Source organism: Rhea pennata, chromosome 25, assembly GCF_028389875.1.
Source record: "Rhea pennata isolate bPtePen1 chromosome 25, bPtePen1.pri, whole genome shotgun sequence".
NCBI lineage: Eukaryota > Metazoa > Chordata > Aves > Rheiformes > Rheidae > Rhea > Rhea pennata.
The window spans coordinates 3666236-3687141 of NC_084687.1; the positions used below are offsets into that span (position 1 = coordinate 3666236).

A 20906-nucleotide genomic window follows, 5' to 3' on the forward strand; every position below is an offset into this window, starting at 1 on the left:
AAAGTGGTTGGAGACTGTCATAAGTAAATTACCTTTCATAGAACACTTGGATGCACTTTAATGCATAAATTACTTTAACATCCCAAAAGAATGTTTTATTCAGTATTTAAAGTCAATATGACTTACTGCAAAAATAACAGCTTCCACTAAAAATACTACTCAGCAGCTATACCTATACCTACTGCCTGCCACGTAATTAGGGACAACATAAACTCCTTATTCTGCTGCCAAATAATTAAACTGAAAATGCTCCCAGCAGATGAACATTTTTTACTTTGCTTCTACAACAGCAGTAAATCATCTCCGTACAAGGCTTGGATGTTGCTGATGGTTTTTTTGTTCCTCAGATTGAGGAGGCAGAGGACTGTGTGTGCAGTGCTGGACTGAACTAATCAGGCATCAGTAAGCCGCCATCCACCCCCTTCTCTTACCTGCTTCCATTGCACAGGTCACATCTGCTAATCGAGCACGAGCACAGCACTGCTTTAACGCTGATGAACAGGAGACTTCTGTGTAACGCTTAGGTCACAGTGACAACAGAGCAAGTATGTGTCTAAGTTTGTTTATTAATTCCGTCTGTTCTAAGTTGTACAATTATGGAAACAACAAAACGACTGCTGGAAGCCCAGGAATATTTACAATCTCGCCTTGTTGTAGTGAGGTCAGTCTATGTTGTTGCACAGATTGGTTATGTTTGGTACCACAAGATGTTTAAAATTCGGACAAATTTGAACAGATTAACAATTGTATATACAGGAAATAAAAGAAAATTCAAGTATCAAAATACAGACAGATTAAATAACATTTGTATTACAAATCAGTCCCACTGCCATACATCACAATTAGCAAAAATGTCTACATTGCAAACTGAACTTGACTGTTCTCTGCCCTGTTAGGGAATCTCAGGTTTTTCTTCCAAGGATAAGAAAAATGGTCACACTAAATCTACTTTTCGAAGAGCAGCACATTTACTTCCTTTTGAAAAATGCAGTAAATAATATCAATATGAGATCTAAAAAAGATTTTTTGCAACAATGCAGCATTGCAAACAGCGTGCTGGCTCTAAAATAAAGATCTGATTGCATGGAAATGATGCGAGCACAAGAAAGCCAGGGAAAATTCTGCTGCTAGAAATTTCTGAAGTGGTGTGGAAGGAGCATTAAAGCAACTGAGTCCACTTCAGCTATACACAGAACTGAAGGTACTATTTGGCATCCGGTCTGTGTCTCACAGCAACCTTATGAAGGTATAAACATTTCATTAGAGGTACGTCCTGGAAGGTGCGATATCTTTCTCCCCAGAAGGGGAACAGGCACATACCCCACAAGTTGCATCAATTTTTCTTCTAAAAAGAAAAAAGCTCCAAGCAAGTTCAAAGACATCTGAACAGCTAAGATTAGCATTTTTTGTAAGTATAAAATTAAAAAGTATAAAGCAGCTTTCATTTGAAAAAAAAAATCCCCTCCTATAGTTAAAAAAGACAATCAGCTATGCATCTTAGTTTATCTGTCTTGAGTTCCCAGCCTGGACTCATGCCACATACAAATGGAAGTCTCTAAAATACAATCTGTTCTTGAAAAAGGGAACAAAACCCAAGATGGTGCCACCTTTTCACAAGCAGGTAGTAACGCAGACACGTTTTTATTTGAAGTCCTATCAGCACCAGAAATTTAGAGCACTTTCCTCCAGATACCATGAAACCCTGTAAGGAGGAAGAGCCTGAATACTGTGTAATGGACAGATTATCAAATTACTAGAAATTACAGGCATAGTCCAGGATCAGTCTCCAGCACACAAGTACCTTGAAAAAAAAACTGCCAAAATGAAAGGGGAGATAAATTGCCAAAGTAATTGCTTTGTCTATGAAGTGAAAAAGCGAGTATCTGGCTAAAGAACTGCTGGATCACTAAAGACAACCATAAGATTTATACACAGGACTGGAAAGGACCACCAGGGTCACGGAAGTCCAGCCCCTTGAAGACTGGAGTCTTCATCACCACTTCACCTCCAAGCCAACCTTCAAAAGCTCATGCATCGAAAAAGAAATGTGTCCCTCCTCCCAAGCAGAGGTTCAATTTGCAATCTCTCCAAAAAGACTTGTTGCCAACACACCAAATATTTACACTTACACCAGTATGAATTGCAACATATGCATAACAAGGAATGTAAGGTTTCCTAAACTCATCAAATTAAAAAAAAACTCCACTTCCCCTTCCTAATCATTTACAAGTCTATGCCCTTGGGATTATGGTTCACTGCTCTCTCAGTCTTACAGGCTAGAGAGACTAAATGAAATCCTGAAATACAGCAGCAAATGGAGTTAAACAGAAATTACTAGGGCATATCATTCTAATAAAGCAGCAGGGTACCACATCCCCAACTATTACAATGCCTGTCGAGATTATAACAAGTGTGCTGTGCTACATTTTTGCATCTCAAGAATTAAAAGTCATAGCCATTTTAACACCTCTCCCTCAAGGGAAACAGTACTGTGGAAACACATCAGTTTAGTCACAGCCAAAAGTACTGTTAAATATTCTGGTAATTCAAAAGAAACTTAAGTACACAGCACCTTCAAGATGGTGGCATTTGGGGATACAGGACTTTGACTGGGGTCAAGCCATCCTTCAGTTGATTTGATTTATCCTCAGGTATGGGCTGTTTCAGTGTAAAGCCCAGAATTTAACTCCTTATTTGTTCATCTTCTGAAACTGTTGCACTAATTAAAAATGAGCTAGTATTGAAAAAGTGCTAAGTCACAACTGTATAAACATAAAACTTCCCAACTCTTCAGGGCATAACTGCATTTAAAAACATGACAGGTGCACGAGAGGCTGGAGAACGGAGTCCTCTCCAGGTATTCAGTGCATAAATGGGGGAAAAAAAATTGTGTCCTTGCCATAGAAATGTCAAGTATTGCAATGCAACAGTTCTCTGTAGGGAAAGCAAGCTTTGTACCATCGGTAATACTTGGCCATAACCACTCTGGGGTGAGATCCTTTGCAGACTGTTTTCCCTAAGTTATTTCCATATGTTATAAAAGCTCGGAGTGGCTTTGAAAACAAAGGATGCAGACCTACCTTGCAGGACTTCTCACGCTGGAGGAAGTTATTTCCAAGAGTTTGGCATTCTCTACTGTTCACCCCAAATTGAAGCAAATTTAAGTACCATTAGAGATGCACACATCACTCCCACTGCTAAGACTATCTATTGTACTCCTTGTCGGACAGACAGTACTGTGTGGATTCTCAGTAAATAAGGATTTTTCCCTCACCAGAAATCTGTAATGCTACATTTCAACTGTGAACTTGTTTTGCTCTGTATCATTTTGCATGTAAAAAGAACCGATTTGAAAGGAGTTTGTCTCAAACTAGAAAACGTGACAATCGCTCTCGGCCCCAGAAGACTCAACTTTCCTTTGCTAGAAATGGAGAGCTGCTTTTCTCAGCTGGTTGCTGGGATCCCTTCCCCCCTCTGCCTTGGAAGCCCTCACTGAGCAGCCATGCATACACTCAGAGGCAGACACCAGTGCCAGATGGAGATGATCTTCGTGTCAGCAGGCCACTGCTTCTTAGGTCTCTGCCCCGTTACTACATTTCCGTGGTAGGAGACAGCTGCCTGGAGATCAGCTTTTCAGAGGCAAACAGAAAGGAAGATAATGGAATGAATGATTTACAAGTCATACAAAAACCAAATGCTGGGAAAGACGAGGCATAGAGCCAGGGGATGAGACAAAGCTGTGAGCGCTATGGATGCAGCAGAAGCTTTGTAGTTGAGGCAGATGGGCCTGTGATCCCAGCTGTACTCGGATGGTCACCCTTAGAAAGGCACATGCATTTGGGACCTAGTTTTAAGAGGTGTTGAGGAACCTGCTGTTCCCGGCTGAAAACAGGAGGAGTTGCAAGAGCTCAAACCCTCTAAAACGAGGTATATGCGCAGGCAACTGCAGGGTAAACGCTTACAAGTAGAAACCACACAACCGTCGCTATTACCAATTCAGGTTCCCTTTGAAGGATATAAAAACCCCTCAGGACACACTTTTACAGCTTGGAAGGATGCGAAGCCAATATATCAAACTCAAATCCCATCTATCCGAGCACCTCAAACACTGCAGTATTCTGCAGCCCATGACGCTCCAGCCATGAGATGGCACTGCAGCACCTTGGGCAGCCGCAGCACCACCGCTCTGCTTCTGAGGTCTTTAGGCAGAGGAGCCATTGGCTCTATATTAAGGGGCTCCATTGCACGTGAAATATAGGTACAAGACAGTTTTCCTCTTAGGGCTTTAAGAGGGTCCTTTGAGTCCTTTTCACTTGGATTCTTACTAGCCTAGCCCTTAGCTTGAAGTCAGTTTGCCACTCAGTGACATTAAGCCACAACAGACAGGGGAGACCAAACTCATTCCTGAGAAAGAGCTAAATACAGATTTTGAAACATCAGATTCCACTACAAGTCTGGGGAAACAGAAGCTGCGAGACTATAGACCTACAGTCCCAAAAGACACAAACTTGTTCCACAGCTCTGCAAGCTGTAGGATAAACCCCTAAGTAACAGCTGTAAGCCAGCCAGCTTTGCTGTTCTGACCAGTCACTACCGATACATATGACATGGTTGTCAGGAAGGGAGATTTGGGGTGAATTCTAAAAGCTTGTTTAGAAACACGGAGCGTTGCTGGAGATATGTGTGCACCCTCCTCCCCATGTTTAAGAGTCCATGCAGACCTGTCACGCAGAGATGAGAAGGTGCAGGTAGGTGCTGTCCACCTTTCTTCATAGCTCTTGTCCTAATACAGGCTCGCTGGCTCTGCAAAACTGGACTGTGAGGGGATCTTGCCAGTGATGCCAGACCCAGGGTGAGTTCAGACACTCATATTAAGGCTGCACACTAGCAAGTTTTGTGCAGTCCAAACGCCGCCCAGCTAGAGCCCTCCTCACGCTGTCCCAGCTGCTCAGCAGCGCCCCGGGAAAGGTGCAACAGCTGCTGTCCATGAGAAGCTGGTCAGCGTCCAGGATGCAGGTCTGCTACAGGACTGTCTCTGTGAGTTAAGTATTTCATGCATCAGGAGAACGAAGCTGAGCGTAATGGGTTTGCTGTCACTATGTGGAAGCCTTTCACTAAAGGGACTTAAAATAGCACACTGAGTAAGCCTCACACCCTCTCTGTGAGGTAGGTGAGTTTTGTCCCCATCATATAAATGGAAAAACTGAGGTAAAGAGAGGCCGAGTTACTTAGACTCACTGCACATCAGTGAGTTAACCACCAGATCGTTCTCCTCCTCAGTTTCATCTCATTGAACTTTGCACATCCAAGTGAAGGAACGGGGGTTAGTCTAATGGACAGCTTGCTCGGGAATTCGCAGGGAGCTGCTCTGAACGGCCCTACAGCATACCCAGACCTGTCCCAGCTCTGCTCTGACCAATGCAGCAAGTGCCCTGCAGTTGAAAATGCAAAGGATCCCCAGTCATATTCAGCAATTAAAGGCAGCTTCTGCTGAAACACACAGAAGTGGGGACGTGCTCCCAGAGGGAAATAGTCTACACTTAAGAAACACCTTGAAAAAGCAAAGGCAGAGATGCCCACTGATACAGGCCATCTCCAAGTGAAATCCTCACACTCAAGGATGGAAGGTGACAGATGTTTCAAGATCCCTATAGCCCTCATCATGCAATGTTTTGTAGACTGAAAATAAGTCTTGGGATCAGCAGCAGACTGATTTCAATTACATTTCTCCCTTTGGTAAAAAAGTAAAATTGCAGTAAACTGCTGAACACAGCAAACCTTTGCCTGCTTTATCAGACATCTAATGCGCCACAGTATCCAGCCTTCCTCAAGCACTTTTCCTTCCCAACACGGTGCTAACAACATGTGCCTTTAAAAGCTTAACCTCTTCACAGTCTGGAAAATGAGAACTACGCCCACAGCTCACAAGAAGTTTGGTGAGTGTAAACAGAAAGTCTATGAGGCAAATCCTACAAGGGACTGAAATGCATGCAACCAGAAAGCCTCTGCAGGGCACTGCCCAGAGGCCTGCACGCCTGATCTCCCAGAAGGATCAGAGCTCACAGTGGGAACGACTGCACCCAGCCCAAACCAGTGCTCCCATCAGAGCGTGCAGCCAGATTTTCTGCTCTAGGTTTCAAGGAGAGAAATTGTGGGCAGGGTCCCCACCAGGAAATCTAGTGAACGTGTTATTTGCAGGCAGTATCACAGTGGTTAGTGTCAATTCAAATGACAGGTAAAAAGAGGGGTGAGTTCACTGGAACAGTATGCAGCTGTGGCTCAGCTGGAAAGCAGAGAATCTAGGAAGAGGGAGCGTGTGCACCGCAGAGACAAGAGGTCTCCATCAGTCCAAGGATAAGAATGTGAAATAGAAAAAAGGCCTGGGGAGTGTCACGTCACCCCAGAGATTCACAGTGCCAGAACGAGGGGAAAGACGTGAAAATGGCAGGCGGCTTCCTGGATCCACATCTCAGATTCCCACAGCTCTGCACCTCCCACCTCACAGATATCTAACGGTGTGTTACCCTTATTTCCGAGAAAGGAGAATTCACAGTGTTCAGTAGTGATCAGGTACAAAAGCCGTTTAAGTCTACAGTCTCCTAAGTGCTGCTGCCTTTGACGTAGTGCCTACACGGGGCTCAGTGCGAGCAGCTGGAGGAAGAGGGAGTTTAGAACAGCAGACAGATCAGATCGCAAAGGCACGGTTAGACTAGGTGGACACAAGGTTTGTTTGCTTTAGAAGATAGTGGTCTCATACTTAGTGCTGAGGGTCCGCTTGGAGTCCTGTTTGGGATCCACAACCCAGGAGACACTGGCATGAGACTGGGAGTCTTGGTCCACTTCAGAGGGCTCCAGCTAGAAAACAAAGAGGGAAAATGCATGTTAGATCATCTGCGCTCCCAGGAGCCCAAGGCAGGGGCAGAAGGAGCAGGTATTCAAAGCACTCAGCACGGAGCACGGAGAGGGCGAAGCAGCTCTCACTGGAGAGGCTTTTGAGTCTTTCACAGCTCAAACATTTCTAGCCATGTAAGTCTCAACCCAGCACCCTGAGATGACTTCCTCAGCTAAGGCCTGAGAGTCCCTATCACTGTTAGCAACAGCTTCACTTCATTTCACAAACAAGCATGAAAAATTCAGCACGATAAAGATAACACTGAAAAAAGGCAGAGGGAGAAGGAGGGAGACAGCTCCTGGCAGGTGAGCTCCCACTGATTCACACTCCTGACCAAGCAAGGCTCTTTCCTCTTGTCCTCCTGAATCAGGATCCTACAGGGAGGTTAACAACGCCAGCAAGAGCACCGCAGTTAGCTGAGAGCTGCCACTCTGCGTTAGCGGGGCAGATATGAGTCCTTGGGGGTCGTCTGAGCCCTGGAACGAGCTGGGAGGGGACACACAGCAGCGAGGCAGGCCACGGGAGCAGGGCAGGAAGCGGGGAGGCGGGCTGGCCTCCTGAGGCAGCCCAGCCGGGTTCGCAAGGCGAGATGACAGGAAAAGGGTAAAGACCTTAGCTCCTGGGCTAACAGACTGCAGCGGCAGGTAGGAGGGGCGGTGTGTAGTACAGGTGTGACAGTAACAACAGCGAGTGTCAGGAGGGAGCGGCACCTGAGCGGGGGGAAGCAAGCAGAACACAGACAAAAGGAGACATTAAAGGAAGGCAATGGCTCACACAGCAATCCCTGCTCCTCGGCAGCTCCAGCCTGGGCTACGGGGATAACCCCGTGCTGCAAACCGCCAGGCACCTACTGATCTTACTGCAGCGCCGCAGAGTTTCGAGTATGGAAGCCAGGCTGGATCCAGCAGGGCATTTAACCCCCACCCCATCCGGGCTGCTGCCCCCTCTGCTTGCCTTGATCCTACCGGGATCCCTAACGCAGCAGCAGAGCTGCCAGCAGAGCCGCAGACGCTGCAGCATCAGCAGCACCCGCAGGTGCAAGCACCGTGTCCGCATCCGGGCCGCCCCCACTGCGGAGGGGGAAGTTTAAGCACCTTGTGCCAGGGAAGCGGAGAGAAATCCCTGCCCAGACCATGCAGAACACACCCAGCAGCCTACCGGCCCGCGCATACGTACTGCAGATTTCCTCATGCCGGCTCGCAGTTTAGGCACCGGTTTGGAAGATTTTGTTTCAATCATTTCTCCCACTGCAGCACCCAGAGGCTTCGCCCTCTGGGCTTGGAGGGCCAGCTGGTAGGCGACTTCGAACGCCTGCCCCAACGTGAGGATGATCTCGTACGTCAGGTTCTTCAGAGAGACCACAGAAAACACAAAGCCGTTAGCTGAGTGGTAGCTCCCTCACCCAGCGCTTGCTTTGGAGCCCTCAGCAGGGCCCACAGCCTCCCTGGTAGCAGGTCACATCCTGCTGTATCACTGGCAAAGCCGTCCTGCGCATGCAGGGCAGTGCTGAGCTCCAGCCTCGCAGTAACGCCAGCACCGAGCCACCTCCCGCACACGCACGGGACCACCTGCGAGACTGTTACATCCCCTTAAGCATTGTAGTTTAGCAGCATTTTGCACGGTAAAGAAAAAAAGCCCAAACATTTTGTGCAGCCCAAGAATAAAAGCGAGTTACGCTTCCACACAGTCGGTGAATTAAAAGGCTGTTAAATCAGCCTATTACACTGCACATAATTGAGAGTGTATTAGGGTTTTGTTCACAGCATATTCCCCAAGAGGGAAAAACTCCTGCCCTGCTTTGTTCAGTACTGGAAGCTGCACTAATGAAGGCAGACAAATATTCTCTTTGTCTACAGAGCTGCAAAATGAAAAGCTTTTGAGACAGGAGTTTGAGAGGAATATTTTAGGGCAGAAATAGGTGAAAGAGCCCTAGAATAGACTGTGTATGTTTTTATGACTCACTACTAAAACTGAGTAATAAAATGGGTGCATAAATGTGCCAAGATAATTTGGAGTTACTAGCCATCACCAGTGTCTGATTGCACATAACAAATTCACACTGAAACAGGCATTTTTCAGCTCATGGGCTAGAACTTCCACGCTCATGCAGGGCTCTATGTAAAGCAAATTGTATCACAGATGCTCACGCTGAAGCCACTCTTCCTGCAGTGGCCTGAAGTGAGATGGTCAAGCTACAAACCCTGGTGAACAGGTGGAAGTACCCATCCCACTAACATGCTCTTTGCTGTTTATGTGCTTCTAGGAAACACCTCCATGATTCATATGCCAAGCCAGACCAGAAAACTAAGAGCATGTGCTGGACTGAGCAGGACAAGCACCCTCGTAACTCCACCTCCACGCAACCCTGTCCCCCAAGGACTACGTCGTGCTGGGAGCTGAGTTGCTCTGACCCACTCACCACATCCACGGTGCTGAAGACGTGGCAGTAGTGGTGACTGGTCTGCAGGTCCTTGGTGATGTAGGCGAACGTGCAGAGATCCTCAGGGTCCTGAGCAGCGCAGGAGATGTTCCGGATCTCGTGCTCAGCAATGACATTCTGCCAGGGTCAACCACAAGCACCCATCACCCTTGGGGGGATGCCAAATACACCTGGCAAATGGGAGCTGCAGCAAGTGTGTATGGGGGGCAAGGAGGAAAAGAGGTACTGCTGGGGAGATGATCTCCCAGCCAGACCAGTGCTAGCCTTCTCCCACGGCAGGAATGAATGGCAATGCAGCCCACAAGGAGCCAGCTTGCCCAGCCTTCAGCCTACTGGCAACCACCCCACCCTGGTGCACTACCATGGCCTTAGCAGCTCCTCAGGACAAGATGTATCCTGCAGCTGTTAGGGCAGAACCTTGAGGCATTTTAAGCTCACCTTGTTAGATGCATCAATGAACTTCACCCCCTTGTATGTGATGGACAGTATTATGGTCGGGATCTTCTTCATATGTTCTGTGGATTTCTTTGGAAACAAGAACATTCTAGTGAAAAGGGTGAATAAATGCTGCCTCTCTCACCACAGCCCCCAGGTGCCGCTTGGGGCCAGCAGAGACCTGGAACTGCTGCCCTGCAAAGCACAGGGCACAGCACCTCTATCCTCCCACCATCCTCCCACCACAGTTAAGAGAGATCTTTAAACTACAAGGGAAAGCTCCAGGGACAGCACAGTTCACCAGCATTACTTGGCCTACACCCACTACGCTGCACACAGGGAGCCTGCGGGGTTTGGGAAACTAGCTGCACCAAGATCTCCCCCTTCCACATCAATCATTGCAGGCTGTGAGCAAATCCCCCTGTCCCTGTGGTCTCCGTACCCTCATCTTGGCACAGGCATCCTGTGTAGACTCCGTCCCTCGGAGATCTTTGATCAACATTGAGCCCAAGTACTGTTTGGAAGAGGAGGAGATGTTAACACGCTTCCAGGTGTCTGGACGGCTTAAGGCAGGAAATTTTTCCAAACCCAAAGCAATGCAGAGAAGACATCAAGGTTGCTGCTACCCTGGTGCTTGGGTGGGAGTGGGACATACAGTGCCCAGGACTCTTCTTCTTCCTGCAGTGCCTACTGCAGCCTCTGTGTTCCCATCCCAAACGGCCCTAGAGAGGGAAGTGGTGCTCCCACCCCACGGCCTCCCTGGCCCCAGGAGGGACATTGTACACTGGTCAGAGGAGCCAGCAGCTGAGGCTGGAGAGGGACAGGTTACCCAGGACAGAGGGGGAAGAAGTGCAACACCTTCATGTGCAACAGCTCAACTCCAAAGGCTCCTTGCCCTCCCCACCTGCACAAGCCAAAAGCCACTTACATTAGCCTCGTACCCGCAGGACTCGAAGATGAGCTTCTCTGGCTGGTGCTGCCAGCTTTGGACTGGGGCATATGGGGCAGCCAGGCTCGGGGGGCGCAGGGTCAGCTTTGATTCACGGCGGTCCTCCTAGGAGGGAAGAAACATGGATGTGAAGCCACAGCAGGTCCAGTCCAGGGTGAAAGATGGAGCCCAGGAAAGTTCTTTGGGTTGATACAATTCATGTTTCTGTCCAATCTCACAGGGGCTTAGAGGAGGCAGCACATCGAGGGTGAAGGTGCTAGTGGTCAAGGAGATGTGAACCACCCATTTTCACTGAGGCACAAATGAGCTGCTGCCTCTAATGTTCATGCCAGCAACAGCATGAGAAACGGGGCCCAACAGGCTCCGTGGTCCCCCACGCATCATCCAGGCTCCTTGATGCCTCCAGAGAAGGGGATCCCGAAGCAATCTGCAGAGATGCCTAAAGGACACAAAATTTTACGCATCCACTGACCTGTGGTTTGTAACGCTCAGCTCTGGGGTACGGCGCAACATCACTGCCACGGTCGTGTTGCCTCTTCCCAGTGTCCCCAGAGGGCAGCAGGAGATCAGCGGATCTGCCCGTGCAGGAGTCATTCTGGCTCAGGGGTGATGACGTCTGGGACATCAGATCCTGGCACTGGAACAGGCAGACACCGAGAACCGTCCTGGTCAGTATGTGTCACGGCCCTGCCCACTGCTTCCTCTCACCACACTCTTCCTCGGGCTGGCCACGCCAGTGCCAAGCGCTGGATGCCCCCCTGGGTGACAACTGCTGCCCTCCAGGTAGTCTCCACTGCAGAGCGGGAGTACAGGCGGGCGCAGCCAGCCGGCACGCTGGGCTTTGGCTGCTGACACTTCCTCCAGGCCGTGCTGGTCCTGCCCCGAGCAAAGTGCTGCGGGCTCCGAGACTGAGCACTGACACAGCTCGTTAACTTGATGGCCTCGACTGGGCACATCCCACCACCACATTAACGTTCAAACAGCAGCTGCTGCCTGGCAGCTGCCCAGAGTGCAAGAGGATCAACCGGCCCCAAGCTCAAATCCGTGCCCTGGTGTCTGGTTGAGATTAAGGCAATTATTTCTCCCGACGACTACAGGATGGGACCGCCTGCTCCCCCAGGGGCACCCCTGCTCTACAGGCGTCTTATTTCCCATGCGACGTCCCCAGTTGCTCCAGGACTGTTCCAGGCAGGTACGCAGCCCTTTCTACCGCAGCAGCCGAGCCCACCTCCAGCTCCTGCGAGCTTGTCTCGGGAGGGCAGGAGAGACGCCGAGCCGCAGGCAGGACGTTTATAGAGGAAGGGGCTCTGCTAGAGCGCCCAGCGAGGTGCTGAAAGCTGTCCCCCCCCCCCCCCAGGACTGACAATTTAGCCACCCCGGGAGAGAGGCCCTGGAAACACAGCAAGAGATCAGCCCAGATGCCCGACAGCCTGGCTACTACCGCGGGAAAGATGCGCTGCCGGTACGTGCCAAGCAGCCCGGCAGACAATGCGGGGAGCTCGCAGCTGCAGGACGCATTAGCTCTATTCAACGGCCTTGCTTAATTTGCCATTGACGTCCTTCCGCTCCCCACGCCGGAGCCAGGCGCTGGAACGCGCCAGCTGGAGCGCCAGGAAGTGCCGCAAATGGCCCATTCTCTTTTACAGTCTCTCTACCCAGCATATCAATCAGTTGATGCTGCACCAAAGGACTACTTCTGCCCTACCCCCAGCCCTGCCTTCAGTCTCATCAGTCTCAAGAGGATGTTTTAGAGAAGCCCAGATCCTCAGCTGGCTGCTCCCCATCTGGGCTTTTGCTGCCTGAACAGGCAGCGGCAGAGCGGCAGGGAGGAGGTGTGCGGTTCGGACACGGCTCCCTCCGGGCTCCCGCGCTCCACGTACAGTGCCAGCACCAACCCGCTCGCTTTGCACCTGTGGGACCCCAGTTCCTAGAAAATCCCGTGTGAGCAAGCAGGACATGGCAGCTCAGCCAGCTCCAGCTCTGACCCTTTTGTTTGAAAAGCCCTTGGGATCCAAGGCAAAACGGAAGAGCGCGGCAGCAGAGCAAGCACGTTTGGGATAGGGAAACTCCAGTCACTCCCAATTCCTGCTTCAGGAAGCTGATCTGCAAACACCAAAGAGGAAGCAGCGTGACACGTTTCTCCTCCATGGCATGCTGCCCTGTTATCAAGCTCACAGGTGAGCTGCAAACTCAATGAGTTTTGCTAAACACAGCTCTAAAACGCAGGTTTTCAGGAAGACTGGCAAACATGACAGCTCCCCTCCCAGCCATCCCCAGCAATGAAGGGCCTGACATCCAAAGGCTCCCACTCCTGCAATAAAAATCAACATCCACAAATCACATCAAGTACCCTTTGGCACTGAGAGCAACAGCTCTGGAAAACCCAAGCCAGCCCAAGGAGCCAGATTTCAGACTCCTAAATAGCGCAATCAAGACAGCAGGCCCCAGCTGCATCCGATCTCACCAGCTGAGCAATGTCACACTCTGGCTTGTGGGAAAATTGTGTTACATCTGGCCAGGAAGCAAGGGGGAAGAGAATCAGCTCTGCGTTTCCCTGCGGCGCAGGGCACGGGGTGAGTGTTGTGCCCCATTAGCTGCTCAGCGCAGGAGCTCGACTTGCACAGAGGCACCTTGCCCAAAGGAACCGCGTGCTGTTACCCCTGGCGTGAGCGCACTGAATCCAGCCTGCAAGGACTGAACACCACCTTCTCCTATTCATTTCAGTAACAGGATTAGCACACCCACGGGTAATATTTGCTGCTTGGGTCACCAGAATCTGTAAAGAGTAAAAGCTGAACTGATGCAATTGGCCACGTTAAAATCTCTCCCAGCCCATCTTGGATGCATCCATACGCTTCAGCTTTCTGTTCAGCATGGTGAAGGTGGTGATGGAATTTCACCCACAGAGGAAAAAGCGAGAAGTTGGTAAACTCATCCATCACTTTAACTAAAGCATGTTTGCAGCTGCGTGGCCCAGGCTGGAGCAGAATTTGTACATCATGACATGAAACTTGTAATTTGGTCTTACGCTGTCCAAGTGCTCTGTTCAGACACTGTTTTGAAACTGAAAGACTTCTCCCGTAACCTTGAGGTTTTTCAGATGTGGGCACTCGTTTCAAAAATCCAACCAGAGATGAGGAGGAATCAGACATAAGGTCAGTGCTTTGGCCAAGCCAGGGCCCGGCTGGCTGTCACATTTCCCAAGTTCTGCTTGGCCATGTTCAGAGTGGGAGTATTCGGCTTTGCATCATCCCCAGCAGCAGCCAAGGTGCATCTGTGGGAACTGTTTAAAGCAAAATGCTTCCACCTCCACACTGCCAGATGTGCAGTTGTCTCAACACTTCAAAGACTTTGTTCCCAAGCCACCAAATATCTAAGAGCCAGGAGTAACCTGAGCTTCTAGGTCAAATCAATCTGTTTTTTTGAAAAACAAATCATTTAGGTTTTAGGCTTTTTTAAAAAAAGGCAATGCAATTTTCAAAGACCTCTCCCTACCTTTATTATTCTCAATACTTACCTTCAAGAGGTTTTTAACTTAAATATTGACATTGTGGGTTTCCCCCCCCCGCCTTTCTTTATTGATTCTGCTAAGCAGAATTTCCTGTGTGTGAAAGCAGCTGAGTAAGGCTGAATGTGCTCCCTACACTGAGCCTGGATACCTGTCCAGGACCCAAGCTCTCGACAAACAGGCTCTACAGATGTCTGAGACCCCTGAGGGGTGTTAGCTGCTAATCAGAAAGGAGATGATTATTCCTGGCAGACTTGGGTTTAGTTTCTTGAAAGAGAGAGAGAGAAGTGAAGGAGGGTCAGAGCAGCAGAAAGCATCCTGACAAGTGCTGAGCATGCTCCACGCAGACAGCTCCCAGCCAGGAAACACAAACAGTGACTCACTCTCAGCTGTGAAAACCGAGGCGGCTTGGCCGGTGGCTCCTCGTAGGGCCTGTCTGCCAGGGAGGCAATGATCCTCTTCCGATGGCCGAGCAGATTCACTTTCAGCACCTGCAGGAAGAGAGAGTGGTTTGTGCAGGGAGCGCACGGGTGGGAGCTCAGTGCTTGCCTAACACCCCATTGCGCAAAGGCGACCTTCCCGCTTCGAGCGGCGCTATTCACATTTAACACCACTTCCTGCAAGGCACAAGCCTGGAGGGAACACAGGCGTGACCTCGTTTGCCATGGCAAGAGGAAGGCAATACTCACATTCACTATTTCAAGCTCCCAGAGGTTTTTCACAGTGTCAATAGAGCTGTAGCCACTCGAGAGGAAGGACTGAATGTAATCCTGCAGTCCCAGGGAGTCGAGCCACGCGGGAACTGAAGGCTGGCTGTTCCCATCGCAGCCCAGAGGTTTCAACTGCAAAAAGCACAACCCAGGAAGGGGTTAAAAGCCCAAGGGGGCAGGGATCCCAAAGCCGCAGTTAAAACGAGTTTAGCCATCGTCTCCTTTAGCAGCTTTAATGCAACAATCACTGCATGAAGGGAACGGAGCCCTGCAGCCCTGCTGCCCCGTTATCAGCTCCATGCCGGGGGGAGTCTCTGTCTGCCCAGCATGAGCAAGAAGTGCTCCAAAAACTCTTCTTCTCGGGCTCTCCAAGCAGACTGGGGAGGGCTGAACCCTCTCCAAACTTGCTGTGCTGGGGAAGCACTCAGGAACTTGTATAGGTTTCCCTGGCTCTCTATGCCAGGCTTCATTCTGATCCTGTTTAAACACCCCTTTCCGCCGCTTTTCCTGCTGGCCCTCAGCAGCTTTGAAGCCAGAACCTGGGACATGCTGCAGAACAGGCAGCTCGCGGGGTGTTAAACACGGCGCCGCAGGCGAGGGCCGGTGGGAGGGGCACCGAATCCCTCCCCAGCAGGGAGGCCTCTCCTCACGCCCGCGCAGCTTGGCAGACCAACTTATTTCTCTTCCTCCCTGCTAGTCCCCAAACTCTTCCCTCCGCCTCCGGGATTGCTCCCCTCTGCATCGCAGAGATGCGGCTGCAATCGCAGACGCCGGCTTTCGTTTCCTCTGCTTTCACAGGCGTGCCGGGCTGTGCCCCCGTGCCCCCCCGCTCCGTGCTTCACGTGACTGCCGGCAGTCCTGACCTTCGGGAGGGAGCGAGCGGCCTGCAGGAGCTTCCGGCGGTGCTGCGGGTCGCTGATGCCGATCTCCCGCAGGTCCTGGTCCTCCATAACGTTGCAGCCCTGCGGGAACGAAGAACGTGGGAGCAGAGGGCAACAGAAGCCGCATCAGCTGCCGGAGGAGAGACCGCACGCGTTACGGCGTCTGCACCTAAATTCGAAGCCATCGATTTAAACCACCTTCCTGCTTTGCACTCGCACGCTTTCATCGCTGCTCAGCGATGCCTCTTCCCCGCTGTCGGCTGGAAAACCCCCCCCGCCTGTAAATTTACAGGCTTCAGCCTGTAAATTTAGCTGAACGCTACTTGTTTGAAGCGCGGCAGCTGAACAGGAAGGAAGGAGGAGGCGGATTAGCCCTTTCCTACTGCCACCTCCGCTCACGGATGCTCCCGGTACTGTTCGCAGCCCGGGCGGCCCAGCGGGAGAGCTAACGCTCGGCGCCAGCCGGACGAGAGCGTCAGCGGGCGAGACGCCCCCGCGGCCCAGGAGCCTGCGCGGGACACGGCAGCGCTACTCGGCACCCTGCGATAAGGGCTATCCGCTCGGCGGGTCCGGGTCTGCGCGGGACCGGGCAGAGGCAGCGGCGCTCCCACCACTTCCTCGGCCCGGCACGGAAACTCCCGGGCAAGAGGAAACGCGGCGCGCTCTGCTTTGGAGTAGCTCTTCCCGGTGGCTGCAGAGATAAGCGTTCAGAGAAACAGCAAATTAACGCTGCAGATAAGAGGCGCCCGAAGCAGTGTCTTTGGGAGAGTTGCCCTCAGAGGCCAGACTGCAGAGAAATAATTATTTTGCAAATGATGGCGGTAAATTAAATCAGCAGGTGATGGGGAAACAGGGCTCTGCAGTCACCCAGTGACGGTCAGCACCCCGGCACAGCGATCGGCAGCTCCTGGCCTCCTGGATCCACAGCCTCCGGCCTCCCTGGGCTGGCAGAGATGTGCGTGATGCCCTCGGCTCCAGGTGGGCCGTGGGAGGACAGAGACCATAGCATAAAAAGCATTTGCGTAGAGGGTTGTTTAAAGAGCAGGAAAAGCTGGAATTAAAGAGCCTGCAGCTTGTTCGGGTGGTTCGTTCCATGCTTTTTCAAAAGGTCAGCCTCTACCAGCAGGCTGCAATACTAGTCTGGGGTGCCACTGTCGGGAGAGCACTATCCACGGCACGGGCAGCGGCTCAGCAGGAGCAACGCACGCTCCCTTGCCTTTCACAGAGCTGCCTCTCAGCCGGAGTGAGCAGCAGAGATTGCACCAAGGCCTGGCGGAGCCCCTTGGTTTAGCCCATCGGGGGCAACGCTACACGCAAGGCTTGGTGCAAGGACATCATCACGCTGCATCAACGGCCCAGCTCCCCCTGTGCAAAGAAAAGGCCCTTTGGTAATTTAAGGCTCTTAGGGTTTCCGCTTTTCCCATCCTAGAGGAACATTTCTTATTTCAGCATAAGGAACTCAGTGCCACAGTGGCAGCAGGTGGGTGCCAGCAAGGACCCTGTTCCCAGAACAGCAAACCTTTCCGACAGCAACAATGGCAAGAATCCGTCCAAAGATTTTATATATAAAAAAAATTAAACAAGCTTGCTGATCCTATTTGCATTTTTAATTGCACTCAGTTTCCAATTTCAAGCCATTTTTGGATGCTAAGCCACTTTAGCACTGCCTGGCACTTCAACCCCTTTCCCAAACAAGCAGCGCATGCTCGTCCAGGGGCACCTATTTGATACCAACATTTTCTACACAAGACCCAAGACAAGGCAATAGGTGTTCTTCCAGTTTTGGCATCTCAAATTCAAGGAAAATTGCTTGCCATGTAGTAAGGATATAAGCTAGTTAAATACTGCAAAACTCACAGCTTTCTCTAGAACTCCTTATTTATATGTGTCACATTAAATTCCCTCGGTGCCAGTCCATATTCTCAGGGTACTTAACGAGGATAGACAAAGCATAGCAGCTCAGAATAAATCATCACAGTCTATCGTGCACGAGCCTCTGCTTAAAGGAGCGTCCCTTAAACCCAGCCGGATTTCATCTCTCACACAAAAAATAATCTGCCACTAGAATAGATAATTAAATGCAAACACACAGGAGATCTTTTAACCTTTGCCAACCGAGCAGCTGAGCTGCTTCTTCTCAGACCTTAAACTTGTTTTTGCATTTAACACGCTCTCCAGAGCAAAGCCAAGGGGCAGAGATGCTTCTGCAGCACTTGTCCCTGCCTGGAGCCTCTCTGGTTCAGCACAGCGATTGCTGTGGTTTTATCAGTGTCCTGCTCTCCTGCGGGCTCCTGCATCTGTCAACTCCTTCCCAGACAGCATCTCTAAAGACTTTGCACTACATCTCCGAAGCAAGGGAGGCTCCTGGGCACTAGAGCCCCCAGTCTTTCACCGAACTGCTGAATCACGTTTGGTTTGCCACCAATCCGGGCAAAGACATTTCTTGGCCATAATGAGAAAGGAATGAAGGGAGCACTGGAACAGGTTGCCCCACCTGGATATTCTCTGGAGATATCTCTGGAGATATTCAAGGTCCACCTGGATGCAACCCTGTCTAACATGCTCTAGGTGACCCTGCTGAGCAGGGAGGTTGGACTAGATGGTCTCCAGAGGTCCCTTCCAACCTTACTGATTCTGTGATTCTGTGTAGATACGTCCATGCCCAGCAGCTCCCAGAGAAACCAGGAAAAGAAGCATTTATTGTTTCGATGAAAGGAAGCCTCTTCATCATAAAGGCTCTTCTAAAAGAGAGTGCCTCGAAGCAGCGCTGCAAAATTTCAGAGAAACGGCCGTTTTGGTGTTCTTTGCTAGTAATATCCCCTGCAGAATTTACTTTTTTTCCTTCCAGCCATAGGTCCTCCCTTTTGGTCCTGACAGAGGTCAGCAACCAGACGAGAAGATATCATCTCTCAAGTGCTCAGCCTTGGGCTTGCGCGAGGTCAGCTTGGGCCGCTGCTGCAGGCTGGGGAGAGGAAAGTTCCCAAGGACTCTCACTGCTGTTAGCCCGGTCCTCTATGAGCCTACCGCCTCCAGCAGCGGGCTCAGAAATGCCAATTACGATCAAAAAAAAAAAAAAAAGAAAAAGAAAAAGAAAAACCTCTGAAGATGCATTTCAGACTTTACGCGTTGTGACAAGTGCTTTTCACCTTGTGCACTGCTCCAGGCTGCTGAGTCGAGTGGAGTGAAAGGAGCTCGGCGTTGCACGTGGGCCAGAGAGCTCTCGCCTTCGCTCCTGCCTGGGCGGGAGGGGATGTCTCTGAAAGCCCTGCTCATCCCAACATCACACAGTTTTCTGCCTAAGGGAAAGAGGAAAATGCTCCCTGCTTCCAACAGGAAAGAGCTCTCGCTATTTCCTGTGCTGCACCTGGCCTGGTCGGCAGCTGTTGCTTGCATCAATCCAAATTTTAACATAGCCCGGTGTGTACACATTAAATCAGTTTTGCTCTTGGTAGAAAAGCTTTGGAAACCTTCTATTGCCAGGAAAGCTGTGATGGTGCTTGAAATCCAGCAGGAAGCACATGCTTTAACATCCATCTCTGCCCTCTCCACTACCCAGAAAGGCAGAGATTTGTTAGAGACCCGAATGCTTGTCTGGACCACGCCGGGAGCCCTGAAGGCCACTGATGCAGCTGACGCACCTCAGCTTTTAGGGAAAGGGTCTGCTACAGTCACGCTTCACATATTGCACTGTAATTAAACTGTCTGCCAGGCTCCAGGTTTCTCATTAAAGAAAAAAAACCCCACAATCAAAGGTTGCATTGTACGCAGGTAGCGTCCCCTCCTGCTAGGTAGGTGACCCCAAAGCAAAGCCTGCCAAAATCAGAGCTATCGAAATCTGCCAGGGTTTCTGCTCCAGCAGGGCACTCTGCAGGCACTTAACTACCCAATTTTCTGATGCTGCTTCTTACGCAGAACCTGGCTTTGGTCCATTCGCTCTTTCCAGCTAAGGAAGGGCCCAAGGCAAAGAAAGTTTAGCCTAGGACATGCAGTCCTCTCCAGCCAGCAACGGAGTTTAACGAATCCCGACTGTCTCGCTAACCTCGCGCTAATGCAAGAGCTGCTTCTGTTACTGAACTACGTATTAGAAAGCAGGCCATGGACTGCAGGGGAGACTGGGACCAGAACGTGTTTACTATTAAAAGCAGCAGATGCAAAACCCAAACATAGTTTCACTAGACTACAAAGGCCTCTGCAAACATCTATAGCAGAGTGCCTTCAGCTGCAAGAGTCAAAGCATCCATTTTTTCTTCCCTTTAGTGTGCACAAAGCTTTTTTTTTTCTTTTCTTTTCTCCCCCTCAGCATATTCGAGATGATTTGCATCTTGTCAAGAATTTTGCTGCCAGTGCTATTGATTTACTTTTGGCAGTGAAAAGCCTACATGTTGGAGATGGAGACACATTCACCTCACCACAAACCCTGCCTGAACGGGAACAGCACGGAGCAAATCCTGACAGAGATGCTGCACTTTCCTCGGCCTCAACACCACTTACTGAGTTCTTTTCATTAAAAAAAAAAAAAAAAAAAAAAAAAAAAAAAAAAAAAGAAAGAAACCCAAGCCTCACAAACCCCACGAACATGCCACCAGACCCAGGAACGGCAACGCATGCTTGCTGTCGATGGGGCTGTACAGACCCGTGCTTGGAGAGAAAAGTTCTGCTAATACATCTTGCTCAAGAGGATAAGAGCAGCTAATGCCTCGTTAATGGACTAATTTATCAGCTTGTCCTAGAAACAAGTTTGCATTCTGCTCACGTAACGCAGGGATCCACCCTAGGCGGCTTTTCACCCACGACCCTCAGCGACAGCACAGGGCAGGCCAAGAATCACGTCCTTTTACAAGGAAAAGGGGAACCAAAGCCGCACAAATAAGATAGGGCCTTGAACGGAGGCAGAGCCGAACACCTACAGCATCTCCAACCTGCTCCTGTGGCTTATTTCAGAGCGTGCTGCCGACCCCGAAACTGGAACCTGCGACTCCGGGACCGAGGGGAGCAACAGCAGCGCTTGGGCACAAGCAGATGTATTTGCAATCGGCCTCGTGGTCTACGGGTTTTGCACCTTCCCTTAATGGCATCTGTAGTTTGCGATAG

The 20906-nt window shown here is 50.4% G+C and overlaps 2 protein-coding genes across 4 annotated transcripts in view; one reads left to right on the top strand and one right to left on the bottom strand.

Annotated features, from left to right (window-relative positions):
• Nucleotides 1–20906, top strand: part of RPS10 (ribosomal protein S10) — a 382514-nt gene that overhangs the window by 143083 nt on the left and 218525 nt on the right. The gene's annotated exons all lie outside the window — the stretch shown is intronic.
• The window catches only part of ANKS1A (ankyrin repeat and sterile alpha motif domain containing 1A), a 69170-nt gene continuing 48810 nt past the window's right edge, over nt 547–20906 (bottom strand). Inside the window, exons 11-21 of one of the 3 annotated variants that reach the window (XM_062595044.1) lie at nt 15798–15896; nt 14914–15066; nt 14608–14715; nt 11189–11353; nt 10696–10821; nt 10210–10281; nt 9771–9857; nt 9312–9449; nt 8069–8239; nt 6758–6855; nt 547–3629 (exon numbers count right to left, since the gene is read on the bottom strand). In XM_062595044.1, the coding sequence (XP_062451028.1) occupies nt 3626–3629; nt 6758–6855; nt 8069–8239; nt 9312–9449; nt 9771–9857; nt 10210–10281; nt 10696–10821; nt 11189–11353; nt 14608–14715; nt 14914–15066; nt 15798–15896 (1221 nt within the window). In that variant the 3' untranslated portion in view covers nt 547–3625. Of the gene's footprint in view, nt 6856–8068; nt 8240–9311; nt 9450–9770; nt 9858–10209; nt 10282–10695; nt 10822–11188; nt 11354–14607; nt 14716–14913; nt 15067–15797; nt 15897–20906 lie in introns of all 3 variants that reach the window. The other 2 variants (XM_062595046.1, XM_062595045.1) reach the window with 2 other exon arrangements.